The sequence below is a fragment of the Mercenaria mercenaria genome, chromosome 9 (genome assembly GCF_021730395.1).
Source record: "Mercenaria mercenaria strain notata chromosome 9, MADL_Memer_1, whole genome shotgun sequence".
NCBI lineage: Eukaryota > Metazoa > Mollusca > Bivalvia > Venerida > Veneridae > Mercenaria > Mercenaria mercenaria.
In genome coordinates, this window is record NC_069369.1 from 48,423,618 (window position 1) to 48,438,757 (window position 15,140).

General features: G+C 37.7%; 1 protein-coding gene across 1 annotated transcript; it reads right to left on the reverse strand.

Moving 5' to 3' along the window:
* Positions 1 to 7,412: 7,412 nt before the first annotated feature.
* On the reverse strand, positions 7,413 to 14,542 carry LOC123547063 (uncharacterized). The gene is made up of 5 exons (XM_045333832.2): positions 14,389 to 14,542; positions 13,469 to 13,702; positions 12,709 to 12,800; positions 11,249 to 11,388; positions 7,413 to 9,223 (listed from the first exon to the last, which is right to left on the reverse strand). Exons 2-5 carry the CDS (start codon positions 13,697 to 13,699, stop codon positions 7,626 to 7,628), a joined length of 2,061 nt encoding a protein of 686 aa, XP_045189767.2. The 5' UTR covers positions 13,700 to 13,702; positions 14,389 to 14,542; the 3' UTR covers positions 7,413 to 7,625.
* Between the last annotated feature and the right edge of the window lie 598 nt (positions 14,543 to 15,140).

Below are 15,140 nucleotides of genomic sequence, written 5' to 3' on the forward strand. Positions count from 1 at the left end.
TAACATTTAAGTAAAAGATATTGACTTACGATTGGCTGGAACAAAGTAGAGGGGTTGAAAGGGTGTCTGAACCCTAAGTGTCTGTAACTTCAGAAGTACAAAATACGACATCAATATTTATTATCGGTCTTCCTAGTAAGAGACAGGCTTTACTTTCTGTTATGTGTGTTTGACTGAGAAATAACACTGACGTATACAAAAAGTTACCTAATGTTTCAAAGTTTGGTATCAAAATGTTATACCATGAACATTTTAAACACAAGATTAGTTATATTATACCTAGCTATTTCAAAGTTTTAGTATGAGATACATCTTTTATTACACACAGGTTTTGCACCACCTTGATCGAACAAAATCCGATTTTTGAAACGGTATTCAAACATTCAAAGAATGTCGGAGGATCATGCGGGCAAAAGGTGTGATAGTTATAAGAAACAATTGCAGAGGCGTTTGTGCAGTTTGATACAAAGGTGGATCAGCGATTCATAGAAAATAGTGTTCCTTCTTTGGACCAATATTACAAGATGTTTGATACTGCCGGTATGACTTGCAATCAGAAAATGAATATACTGGGCTCCGATCTGTGGAGTACTAATATAATATGGATGATCCGTTGGAAAAGTCATTGGAAAACAATTGAATGAGTTCTGGACATTTGCAACAGAAAGTGAGGTTTCCAAGCTTTATCAGCGGGTGAAAGAATTAAAGGACCACGGACAGCTCGAGGCCCGGATCAAAACACATGATCGCAAAATAATGATATGTAAACCTCTTTTTATTTTCCGTAAAGTCTATTCATAATGTAATATACAAATGGGTATTTGGTCTATAGCTTCTGGATGGCGTGCCTTATTTACTCAAGTAAAATAAACAGCTTTTAAAAGTAAATGGCTGCATGTTTTCGATAGCTACTGTACACACAGCGAATAGTGTTGCTTCATTCCTTAATTGAGCGAAAATATCATGTAAAGGGACATGTTGAACACGACTGCTCTATCTAAAGGTGAATTTTTTCATTACGGTTTCAATGTTACAATAAACAAAGTCGTCGTTGAAAAGTTAGTAAACCTATTAACGTAAGTGAGGAGAGGAAATGTTTATTTTATTATCACCCTTTTATTATGCCCCTCTTCGAAGCAGGAGGGGTATATCATTTTGCAGATGTCGGTCGGTCGGTCGGTCGGTCGGTCCGTCCGTCCGTCCGTAGACCAATCCGTTTCTGGATGATTACTCAAGAACGCTTGGGCCTAGGATCATGAAAGTTGAAAGGGAGGTTGGTCATGACTAGCAAATGACCCCTATAGATATTGAGGTCAGTAAGACAACTGTCAAGGTCACCGTGACCCGGAACAGTTAAACGGTTTCTGAATGATAACTCAAGAACATGTAGGCCTAGGATCATGAGAGTTGATAGAAAAGTTGGTTATGACTAGCAGCAGATGATTCCCTGCGTTTTTATGGTCAGTATGTCAAAGGTCAAGATCACAGTGACTCAGAATAGCTATATATGATAGTCTTAGGTGGATCAATAAATTTTTAACGCGAGGTGACGTCAAAATGAAAAATAAGGACTCATTCAACTCTTTGAAGCGACAAGGTGAATACATAATTTATTGGGGAGAAAAACTAGCGGATGGGGCGGGGTTAACCTGTCCTGATTACTCTAAAAATAACCTCAGCTTCGCCGCTTTTGTGACGTAAACGTATAAATCGACTGATTTCAAAACAGGTGAAGGGGCAATTTGATCTGCAAACAGTAGAGTTAAATCAATTTCCTGCTAAATTTAAAACCAGTCTTTATATAATTACTTTCCAATGATTATTATTATCAAACTTTCATTATAAAGGAGGTTTTTGCCAAATTGTTAAAAACACATTTACTTCCCACTCATGAACAATGCTGACCAACCCTCATCACACAAACACTTGGTTAAATCCATTATGTTAGCGCAATAACAAGTTGCCGCACCATTCCAAATTAAGTATTACCTTAGAAACTGTCTGCCTTCGATTCATTTGCCAGATTCCCTATCAATCATGCAATCTTGCTTACATAATTAAGATTTAACCTTGAATTATCATTTCTGATATACATTTCCCTTTTGTTTTTCAGGCAAACTTATTCATTAGTTTGGTTCCTAAATATAAATGTTCTAAGTTTGCTCATTATTACCTTTACGATACCTTTTTGTATTTTAACATTGGTAACCAAATACTATTCTTACCAGTAGAATAGTATGTCAATACCAACCTGCGCACGTGGTGGGCAAAGGACGTACACATAATACATGCATACAAAACAGAACTGTTTCTTTCCAGCAATTGCCAAGATAAGTACGCTGAAACATTCTTTTCATGATATTCCTGTTACAAGTACTAAATTGCAAAAATGTAGAGCAAATGTTATGACTGCAGATGTACATTGACAGTAAAACGTTTTTGAACAGAACAAATTTTAATAGTTCCAATATATGCCACATTACTTCAATTTGTTTAGCTCCGAAAGTAAAGCATACTATTTTGGATCAAAAGGTCGCGACTTCCATCCCCAGGAGCGCTGTACAGTCTCTTAAATGATTTGCACAAGACATTATCCTCCACACTGGGGAAGGCATATTCTTTTTGCCCTGTCCGTCCGTCCTTTACTTCATTTCAGATCAATAACTGGAATTTGACCTAGAACCTTTATCTTTCATAGGACGAGTGGATATGCAGAGTAAATGACCCCTATTGATTTTGGGTTCACACTATTAATGGTCAAGGTCACAGGGGCCTGAACATGGAAAAACATTTCAGATCAAAAACAGTACGATTGGTCATGACGAGCAAATGACCCCTATTGAGTTTGGGGCTTCTCTGTTGATGGTCAAAGTCTCAGAAGCTTAAACATGGAAATCAGTTCCGATAATAACTTGAGAATCACTTGACCTAGAATGTTGAAACTTCTTAAGATGAATGGACATGCAGACTGGATGACCCCTATCGATTTTGGAGTCACTCTTTTAATGGTCAAAATTACAGGGTCCTGAACCTGGAAAACAATTTCAGGTCAGTGATTTGAGAACCTCTTGACCCAGAATGTTTAAATTTCATAGGTTGATTATATGCAGAGAAAATGACCCCTACAGACTTTGAGGTCATTCTAATAAAGGTCAAGGTCGCAGCGGACAGAATATGGAAATCCGTTTCCGGTCAAAATCTGGAGGACCATTTGACCTAGAACCTTCAAACGGACGTCCGTAGTCAATGACCCCTATTGTTTTGGGTGTCACTCCTTCATTCAAGGTCACAGTGGGCTTAAAATAGAAAGAACGCTTTCCAATCAGTTTTAGTAATAACTTGAGAACCACTTCAACCAGAATGTTGAAACTTAATAGGATGTTTGGACATGCAATGTAGATGAACTTGGTTAAATCCATTATGTTAGCGCAATAACAAGTTGCCGCACCATTCCAAATTAAGTATTACCTTAGAAACTGTCTGCCTTCGATTCATTTGCCAGATTCCCTATCAATCATGCAATCTTGCTTACATAATTAAGATTTAACCTTGAATTATCATTTCTTATATACATTTCCCTTTTGTTTTTCAGGCAAACTTATTCATTAGTTTGGTTCCTAAATATAAATGTTCTAAGTTTGCTCATTATTACCTTTACGATACCTTTTTGTATTTTAACATTGGTAACCAAATACTATTCTTACCAGTAGAATAGTATGTCAATACCAACCTGCGCACGTGGTGGGCAAAGGACGTACACATAATACATGCATACAAAACAGAACTGTTTCTTTCCAGCAATTGCCAAGATAAGTACGCTGAAACATTCTTTTTATGATATTCCTGTTACAAGTACTAAATTGCAAAAATGTAGAGCAAATGTTATGACTGCAGATGTACATTGACAGTAAAACGTTTTTGAACAGAACAAATTTTAATAGTTTCAATATATGCCACATTACTTCAATTTGTTTAGCTCCGAAAGTAAAGCATACTATTTTGGATCAAAAGGTCGCGACTTCCATCCCCAGGAGCGCTGTACAGTCTCTTAAATGATTTGCACAAGACATTATCCTCCACACTGGGGAAGGCATATTCTTTTTGCCCTGTCCTTCCGTCCTTTACTTCATTTCAGATCAATAACTGGAATTTGACCTAGAACCTTTATCTTTCATAGGACGAGTGGATATGCAGAGTAAATGACCCCTATTGATTTTGGGTTCACACTATTAATGGTCAAGGTCACAGGGGCCTGAACATGGAAAAACATTTCAGATCAAAAACAGTACGATTGGTCATGACGAGCAAATGACCCCTATTGAGTTTGGGGCTTCTCTGTTGATGGTCAAAGTCTCAGGAGCTTAAACATGGAAATCAGTTCCGATAATAACTTGAGAATCACTTGACCTAGAATGTTGAAACTTCTTAAGATGAATGGACATGCAGACTGGATGACCCCTATCGATTTTGGAGTCACTCTTTTAATGGTCAAGATTACAGGGTCCTGAAACTGGAAAACAATTTCAGGTCAGTGATTTGAGAACCTCTTGACCCAGAATGTTTAAATTTCATAGGTTGATTATATGCAGAGAAAATGACCCCTACAGACTTTGAGGTCATTCTAATAAAGGTCAAGGTCGCAGCGGACAGAATATGGAAATCCGTTTCCGGTCAAAATCTGGAGGACCATTTGACCTAGAACCTTCAAACGGACGTCCGTAGTCAATGACCCCTATTGTTTTGGGTGTCACTCCTTCATTCAAGGTCACAGTGGGCTTAAAATAGAAAGAACGCTTTCCAATCAGTTTTAGTAATAACTTGAGAACCACTTCAACCAGAATGTTGAAACTTAATAGGATGTTTGGACATGCAATGTAGATGAACTTGGTTAAATCCATTATGTTAGCGCAATAACAAGTTGCCGCACCATTCCAAATTAAGTATTACCTTAGAAACTGTCTGCCTTCGATTCATTTGCCAGATTCCCTATCAATCATGCAATCTTGCTTACATAATTAAGATTTAACCTTGAATTATCATTTCTTATATACATTTCCCTTTTGTTTTTCAGGCAAACTTATTCATTAGTTTGGTTCCTAAATATAAATGTTCTAAGTTTGCTCATTATTACCTTTACGATACCTTTTTGTATTTTAACATTGGTAACCAAATACTATTCTTACCAGTAGAATAGTATGTCAATACCAACCTGCGCACGTGGTGGGCAAAGGACGTACACATAATACATGCATACAAAACAGAACTGTTTCTTTCCAGCAATTGCCAAGATAAGTACGCTGAAACATTCTTTTTATGATATTCCTGTTACAAGTACTAAATTGCAAAAATGTAGAGCAAATGTTATGACTGCAGATGTACATTGACAGTAAAACGTTTTTGAACAGAACAAATTTTAATAGTTCCAATATATGCCACATTACTTCAATTTGTTTAGCTCCGAAAGTAAAGCATACTATTTTGGATCAAAAGGTCGCGACTTCCATCCCCAGGAGCGCTGTACAGTCTCTTAAATGATTTGCACAAGACATTATCCTCCACACTGGGGAAGGCATATTCTTTTTGCCCTGTCCGTCCGTCCTTTACTTCATTTCAGATCAATAACTGGAATTTGACCTAGAACCTTTATCTTTCATAGGACGAGTGGATATGCAGAGTAAATGACCCCTATTGATTTTGGGTTCACACTATTAATGGTCAAGGTCACAGGGGCCTGAACATGGAAAAACATTTCAGATCAAAAACAGTACGATTGGTCATGACGAGCAAATGACCCCTATTGAGTTTGGGGCTTCTCTGTTGATGGTCAAAGTCTCAGGAGCTTAAACATGGAAATCAGTTCCGATAATAACTTGAGAATCACTTGACCTAGAATGTTGAAACTTCTTAAGATGAATGGACATGCAGACTGGATGACCCCTATCGATTTTGGAGTCACTATTTTAATGGTCAAGATTACAGGGTCCTGAACCTGGAAAACAATTTCAGGTCAGTGATTTGAGAACCTCTTGACCCAGAATGTTTAAATTTCATAGGTTGATTATATGCAGAGAAAATGACCCCTACAGACTTTGAGGTCATTCTAATAAAGGTCAAGGTCGCAGCGGACAGAATATGGAAATCCGTTTCCGGTCAAAATCTGGAGGACCATTTGACCTAGAACCTTCAAACGGACGTCCGTAGTCAATGACCCCTATTGTTTTGGGTGTCACTCCTTCATTCAAGGTCACAGTGGGCTTAAAATAGAAAGAACGCTTTCCAATCAGTTTTAGTAATAACTTGAGAACCACTTCAACCAGAATGTTGAAACTTAATAGGATGTTTGGACATGCAATGTAGATGAACCTTACTGATTTTGCGATCACTCAATAAAAGGCCAAGGTCACAGGGGTCTGAAAATGTAAAAACCGTTTCAAATTCATAACTTGAGAACCTCCAGGCCTAGAATATTGGAACTTAGTGGAATGATTTGACATGCCAAGTAGTTTATCCCTATTGCAGCCAACAATCAGTGTTTCTTTGACTTTCGCTTCTGACCCCTAATGAATTTTTGCCTATACGACTATGCATTGAGGGTGTTACGCGCTTTTCTACAAAAGCATCTTCGAGATGTAACATATTTTTGTTGGTTTAACGTCACATACTTCGACTTCCTGGTTTTTTATAGTGGAGGAAAAACGGGTTTCCTATAGATAATAACAATTGTTTGTATGTAGAAATATTGGTTTGACCCGATTACGGTTCCAGTACGTTTAATTTGAAACCAGCGCTAGGATGGTCCCTGACGGCCAAGCGCTAAGCATTCAATTGTATTTTGATCAATTATGAGGCTAAGAACACTAGTGCATTTAGAAAATTGCAATCATAAACGACAGTTCAAAGAAGAAAATTAACAATCGGCGGTGATGGGACAAAGGTGCGTTTATAGTAAATTAGCGCTGGGTCATCTTGGACCATCCTAGCGCTGGTTGCAGGCTAAAGATAAGGACCCCTAAATGGGATCAAAACCACTATTTCAGACGTACAAACGAATGTAAATATCTATAGGAAACCCGTTTTTATACTAGCTTAAACGAAATGCGCCGCACCAGTTCATTTTCCCCTTTTCAAAAGACTATGTGACGTAAGAACATGAATTTGGAAGGACAGTTATTCCGTTATATCTTTCAGTAAGAAATGTGGGACCATCCTTGCATTAAGTGCAAGTTTTATGCTTAGGGATATTGTATGGCTTTTTTTTTTTTTTTTTTGTTATCATTTGTGGCCATGAAATTGGGCGTACTTATTGTCCTTTTAAAAATCAGCCATTAGTTAGCATAGAACGAAGTTAGTGCGCAGTATAGATCAACCATTCACTGACATCACTGTACTATCTAAACATTAAAGACAAAACATTCGTTGATATAGCATTTATTTTAGTTATATTTTACATCTTTCATCTCATTTCAAGATCTTTCAGTCTTAGGCAGGACATTGATTAGTAAATCCGTGATCATGCAGTATACGATAGAATCATTAAACGGACTAAACTAATTATTGTTCATGAAAAATGAATATATGGTTACATGAAAAAAATCTCTAGGCGGTAGCACTCATTTGGTGCTGTTCTATGGTGCATTTGTTGTTATTGCTTTTGTTGTTGTTGTTGTTGTTGTTCCAACTTTTGTTGATACCGGTGTAGTTGTTTTGACACGCTGACGGCTCGAAATAAAAAATGCTTTCGTACCCGGTTGTTTTATCAAGCCAGATGTTCTCTCCTTGCTATACATATTGCACTTAACTATTTTGTCCGGACAGTGACAGTGAGTGTATGCAACACAATGGGCGTCCTTGATGCAAAGCTCGTGGCATTTTGACTGGTCTGAAGTTTTGTCTTGATCATTTTCAAATCCGCGCGGGACGCCGACAATTGCTGCGTCGCTAAATTCAATCTGATTCTTCATTTTCTCTGGAAATATATTGCTTTGCCAAATCGCGTTTTCTGCTTCGGTTCTGTCTGCGGTAACCATGTTACCACTTTCTTTGTACATATAGCAAGTATTGTGTGCAAAATTGTCACTCTTGCAAGTAATGCATACTGTGACTGCAACACACTCTACTTCTTCCAGACATTTCTCGATACATTCCGTACTCAGAGCAACCTGCATTTCTTTGTAATGATGGAATAATCTTGTTTTTCCAAGCTCAACTCCGGCAACCAAACTATCACACGACTCAACTTCTCCTTGTTTCTGAAGATATAGACAATATTCATGTTTCTTAGTGTCTATATTATGACGAATACGTTCGTAGTCTACATTCATTTTCCCCATGTATCTTTCAGTAAAGAGAAGTTCGATCGATGATAATTTATACGCAGTTGGCACTGGACTTGTTTTTACCTCGGAAGCCCACGTCATAGCATCGCCGTTAGAAGGAGGTGCTGCGCCAACGGTAATTGTTTTAGTTTCCACTGATTTCGAGAATGAAGACGCTGCCTGTCGCTGCTCTGAGTCTAAACTGAAACCGCCGCCTACACTGAACAATCCTGAGTAGCTGGCTTGGACAGCAACATTCACCCCGCTTTTCTTTTCACTTTCATACTTGGAAGACGACATTTTATGCTCGTAGACAAATCTTGCGCCAAAAGTAACCTCGGTTGGAAAGTGTGTTCCGTATGTTTCGAAGAATTCGAAGTAGAGTTCAGGATCCCAGTCAGTTTCATTCATTTTGTGAATCCAATTGACAAAAACATTGTCAAATTGCGGAGCCTCTTCTGTTATCAGTTTACTAAAGTAGTAGTTACAATGAGCAGACGATACAATGTAGACTGATTCTCCAGTGGACATTTCTGACGAAGATTGCTTGTACCCTGCACTTGCAGAAAAGCTCACTCCCCAGCCACCTCCACTTACACTAGCGGAAGTTGACAACGCCTTTGAAAACTCGTATTTTGTTTGTATTGTTGTTGATGAAAACGAAGTTACACACGAGACATCCGGGATAATTACAAGGCCACGTGGTACACTGTACCGGCAGTCAGCAGTCATGCCACCAGAAGAGTAATCATGTCGAAATATTGGGTATGTAAAGCCAGGATCGTGTCCGGTTGCGAGCGGGAAGCCTTTCAATATGTTATAGCCTAGCAGAGAATAGTCCACGTCGGGGAACGACTGTTTAAGTTCTGACCCTTGACATTCCTGAATTTGGTAGTCTTGACGCAACCCTGAAATAGATGATAGCTTATTACTCGAGAAAGAGTTAGCTTTTCATCTCGATCTAACCTCCTTTAAATGCATAGGTGCATGATTTTACAGGTACATAAAGAACATCAAGAACACCAATGGGTGGGCAATAACACGCCCGAAGCAATATGCTTATCAAACTCAAAACATTCTAAAGTCACTGTGTGAACACTAAATGACAAAAGAACGGATGGATAACAAGCAGTATCACATAATACGTCAATGTTTTCACTTTGCATGACAGTGCCAATGACTTTTGACTATAAGTATGAAAATTCTAAATCAAAATGGATTCATGGTGAATGTTCTATGTAACTATACTTTTAGACTCGCAGTCCTAACAATCCGTAGGGTCATTCGCTGCTAATAAGCAATGTATCTGCCAAGTTGAAGGACATTATATAAATATCATATGGCAGCGTATGTGACATTGATATTGTCAACCCGAGGGCAGAATGTCACCCGAGGCGAAAGCCGAGTGGTGACATTCTGTTTCGAGGGTTGACAATAGCAATGTCACACACGCTGTCATATGATATTTATTTTATTATACTGAACAAAATTAAGCACATAAAAAGTTTTTAAAAATGTTTTTAATTCATTTAAATCAACAGTTTCATCTTTAGCGCGGTAATTACCTGTGTACACATTGAATAGTGACGTCATTACAATATGACATTGTGTACAAGGGAGGCAATCATTTTGGCTAAAATATTGAAGCAGTTATTTGCCCTTATATGACATTCAAAATAACAGCGCGGTCACATGATCTGACAGTCACTTTCGCTTGGTCACGTGTCAAAAAGGTTGAAAATGTTTCTATAGTCAAAATGTCCCTTTTTCGGGTAATGGGGTTTTACCATTTTACCATTGTAGACAAAAGTGAGGTATAATAATCAGAGATGTTCAGCGGACAGGGTCTTCGTTAAACTGTCACCGCCACATTGGCTTTTGACTTAAGAAGAATAATTCACTTAATATTAGCAACATACTAACTAAGTGTGAGGGTCGTATGTCAAATTGCACTCAAAACATTGAGCGAAAATGGATTTTGCATTAACAGTCATTGTGAACTTGACCTTTGGCCAAATGGCCTTAAAGCTGGTGTCATGCACTGCCCCTGGTTAATATGCCAGTCAGTTGTGAGGATCTTACGTCAAGGAAATTAATTTTAAATATATTGAGCAGAAATTGTTGTACTGACAGTCACTGTGAACTTGGCCTTTTAGTATCTGACCTCGAAATCAATAGGTATCATGGAATGTCCATGAACTTTGTGCATATTAAGTTTAGGGTCATGGGTTATAGCATTCTAAAGTCATTGAGCGGAAACGACCTATGCTAAAACAGTCACTGTAACATTTATCTTTGACCCACTAACCTTAAAATCAATAAGGGTTATTTAATGCCTATAGTATAAGACAAAGTTACTCATGTTTTCGATCGGAGACATACGAACAGACAAATGGCATGTAATATAATAAGTCCCTTTGGGTGTATAAAAATTAAGGTTAATTCAGCGCGTAGTCCGGCGGCTTAGGTTCGTAGGTAGAGCGCAGATCTATTGATTGTGGGGTCGTGATTTCAATTCAGGGGCGAGACGTATGTTCTCCCTGACGATTTGATAAGAGACATTGTGTCTGAAATTATTCGTCCTCCAACCTGATTCATGTGGAGAAGTTGGCAGTCACTTGCGGAAAAAAGGTTTGTACTGGTACAGAATCCAGACACACTGGGTAACTTAACTGCCTGCCGTTACATAACTGAAATACTGTTGAAACCGGCAAACCAAACTACATGACATGAGGTACCGCGAATGCTAGATGCTGTATGTATGTATTGGTATTGATTTATAACCCACAGGCACTGGTCTAGTGTATAGCTTTTTTCAAAAATCCATTTTCTGTTTATACGTAAGTCAAATGGAAAAAAAAAGATGACCAAAAATCCGGTCACAGTATCATATATATTGCATATGACCAAATGACCAGTGCCTGTGGACTAACCGATGTTTAAGTAATTCTTCTGTATGGCATCTGTGTCTGTGTTTCCAGCTTTATTAGCGACGAACGGTAAAACGCCGCCGTAAACTGCCTTCGGCTCTTTCGTAGAGGATTTTACGGCGGAAACCAAAGACTTCAGTGTACTGTAAAAAAGATAATATTTTGAATACAGGGAGAATCTATCACTATCGTATATGTTTTAAGATAGAGGAAATAAAAAACGAAACCTAGATATCAAACTGTTAATGCAAATGTGAGAATAAATATTTCCACTGGAACCGGTTTACACACTGTTATAATGCACTTTTAAAATGATAAAAGTATCACGAACTTAGATCTGTATCGGCTAGACGGAGAACGCGTCAAAAATCTAAACCTGCATTTTATAATTTTTCGTCTGTAATTTTATTATAGACCTACCTCATTTGTATTACCAGTGCAAGACTCGTTAGATAATCTTACTTTTCCTAAAACAATTTCTGTTGGTCCAAATTAGCAAAAATGATATTAATACTGAAAATTAATACATTTGACCTACATAATTAAACCACACTGGCTCCGAGTCTTAATCCATAGAAACGCATCAATGCATGTAACAATCTGACTAAAGTACTTGATCTTCTAAACAAAGATCTGAGAATGACACATTCACATTCGTCTTCTGTATATTTTGGATTTCCAACATTGCTATTTTTATTTTCGCAAATCTATTTTTATTTGAACAAATCAGATGACTTGTTTCAACAAGAATTTGGCTGAACCATCAAACTAGCGTCGAATGTCAAAGAGTAAGAAAAATGTGCAGTCAGTCCAAGGCTCGAACCTGGGACCCCTCGCTTACAGGGCAAGTACCCTAACGACTGAGCTAACCGGCTATCTGACACTTACGTGACCAAGTCCGTTTCATGACATATGATTTCTCTCAAAACACGAGGGCATAGTCGCGATGTGGCCGTCATAAGAATTGTAAATAGGAAAAACCCAGGCTAAATATAATTTTTAAGCTTACAAAATGTTGTAAGTAAGCCGTCTGATTGGCTAGCGGAAGGGTCGTCAGAACGAGGCTATCAATAGCTCGTCTTCAGATCCTAAGCGTAGCGTAATAGGAGATGTACTTTAGTCAGACTGTGCATGTAAAGACTATACAGTGTGTACAAAATCATATCCTGTACCACGTATGAACTGTATCTGTCTGGGTCAAAAGTATAATGCGATAAATTCGTGCGGGCACCACTATATATGAAGTAAAGCATTATAACATTCACGTGCATATTATATAAGTATTTCATATATTTGAAATATCAACTTGGCAGCATCTACATCTTGTTATCAATAATGATGATATAGGAAAGCTGAATTCCAGTAAAGTAAATGGTAAGTAAATGGCATTATTCTTACTTTTGTCCTATCAGCTGAGATCAGTTTACAGTGAGAACATACAAAAATAGAGTAACTATGACAACCTGTCATGTCTTCGTTCCGTCAGCACATACACAGTTATCACACAGACAGTAACCAGGACTATCAACAGCACTTTCAGCAGGGTCCTTATTACCTTTAATAAATGTACACTTTACTCATATGGTAGAAATGCAAGTTGCCGTTGGACTACTGATCAGTACTCAATCCAACGTAAGAAATGGTTCTACATAACATTTGAGACATATGTGCTGGCCTGGTGGTCGAATGGTAACACGCTCGACTGCCAATCCAGAGGTCTGGGGTTCAATTTGAGACATATGTGGTGACTCGGTGGTCTAGTGGTAACACCCTTGCCTACCAATCCAGACGTCCGAGGTTCGAATATCGGTCCAGGCGCTGGAAATTTCTGAAATGCTCCCGAGTGTCACCACTGACTAGGAGGCCAGTATTAGCTCTTTCCAGGAAAGACGGTTTCGAAAAGTATCAGTACTTTACACCGGGCATGTTAAAGAATCAGACTGTCTACTCACAAAGAGCTACGGTAAGTTAGCCGGACAGGCGTCTGTATGTAAAAGACTCCCCTCTCTCTGTTCTAGGGGCTTAAAGATATTGGGACTGAGGAGAGATGTAAGAAGGGTGTCCTGACTCAAAGTTTCTGTGGTTAACAATGACTTAACGTCCATTGGACCCAGTGACAATTATTTCAGGAAAATTATCAAAACGATATTCAAAAATGATAAACATATTATTAACTAACATATTATTTTTAAAGAAGACTATACGAATCCAAAGAAAACTCACAAATTGTGTGCAAAATTTATTGCACGTGGGGGTTCTATCTATAAGAACTCTGGTATCGCTATCATGCAAGAAAGACCGCAACCAATATTCCCTCTCATCTGTAATTCGACTTTCGTCTGCAATGCCAGAATTTTTTTCAACTCTTTCCTTAAACCGTCTCAGGTTTTCATTTTCTTCCTTTAGTTGAATGTTCTCCATAAATATTTCTTGTGGTTTTGCTTCTGCAGCCATTTTCTGAAAAACATCAAATGTGAAGTAAAGCATTGATATTTACATTTTTGATACATGTCTTTCTGTAGTTTGACAATTAGACAATTTCACAATAAAGAAAAAGCTTAACGAACATTTATTTTACATGATGTTATCCCTTCTTATTATACTGATAGTGTTCAAATGTCTTTTGTTTGCTGTCCTATTGTTATATTCAAGTTTGAATGTTTCACCAAGTTTTACCTTCAGATTTGTGAATTCCCCTTTTTGTAGATTTATATTTGTTTGTTTCAGTAGAATAACTAAATTTGCAAATTCCCATCTTGTATAATCTCCGACGAACAGATGCCATACTTCAACGAGTGAAATATGACATTTTGTTTTCAAGTATAAGATTTTTTAATCCGTCAAGTTAAAAATACAAGTTGCCGTGTTATTTCTCAAGAAAAGGCATAAAACGCACGTGTATATTTTCGACATTCATACATTTATAGTTTAGACTAAATATATTATACATGTAAATAAAAGTATAAATATGACATCGTTGCAATAGCGTTCAGAGACTATAAATATTTGTTCGTATCGTGTTACTTCCAATCTTTATATTTATAATGATGTTTAAATACATTATTTTACGGCATGATAAGCGTTTAGCTGCAGAGTGAAAAAAATATATTAAGTTTTTCTATATAATATTCATAAAAACATACCTGTCGATGTGGTCTTCCAGTATGTAGGGTAAAGATGCGAATAAACCGTTTGTGATGAGTTTTAGGTTATAACTCGTACAGACAGTATTAAGTAGGCTAGCGTAATATCCGGAAAACTCTTCCTACACAGTTTGGAAAGTGTTTAAACTGATAATGATTGAATTATAGATTAATTATAGATTGTACAGTGACTTTACTTTTCAACTAAAGTATCATTTTGTTTGAAGCTTTTCAATTTATATTGCTAGAATAAAAGTCTTTTAAAAATAAGCAGGCATTTTTGCATAATTAAGATAAAATAAACTAAAAACACAAAAATAGGGGACATTTTAAGTGAGTGCAGTATGCAAAATATGCTGTGCTTCTTGTGCCACTATCTCCATTTCGCCATCACTTGCCCCTGATTGATGTAGGTTAAAGCCTCACTCGGAGCGTTGAATTCTTCATGTGGGGAATCCATCCAGCTGGCTTACGGAAGGTCGATGGTTCTACCCAGCTGCCAGCTCGTTATGAAATAATACACGGAGGGGCACCTAGGGTCTTCCTCCACCAGCAAAGCTGGAAAGTCGCCATATGACCTATATTGTTTCGGTGCGACGTTTAGCCCCAAGCAAGAAAAATCTCTATTTCGCCAGATCAGAGATATAAAACCAATGCCTGTGTGTTGAATATAATTCGTTGGTTTGGAATCCAGACCTTAATCCTTAGCATGCTGGACGCGACTGATTCTCCCTTTGCAACCAGTCTGGATT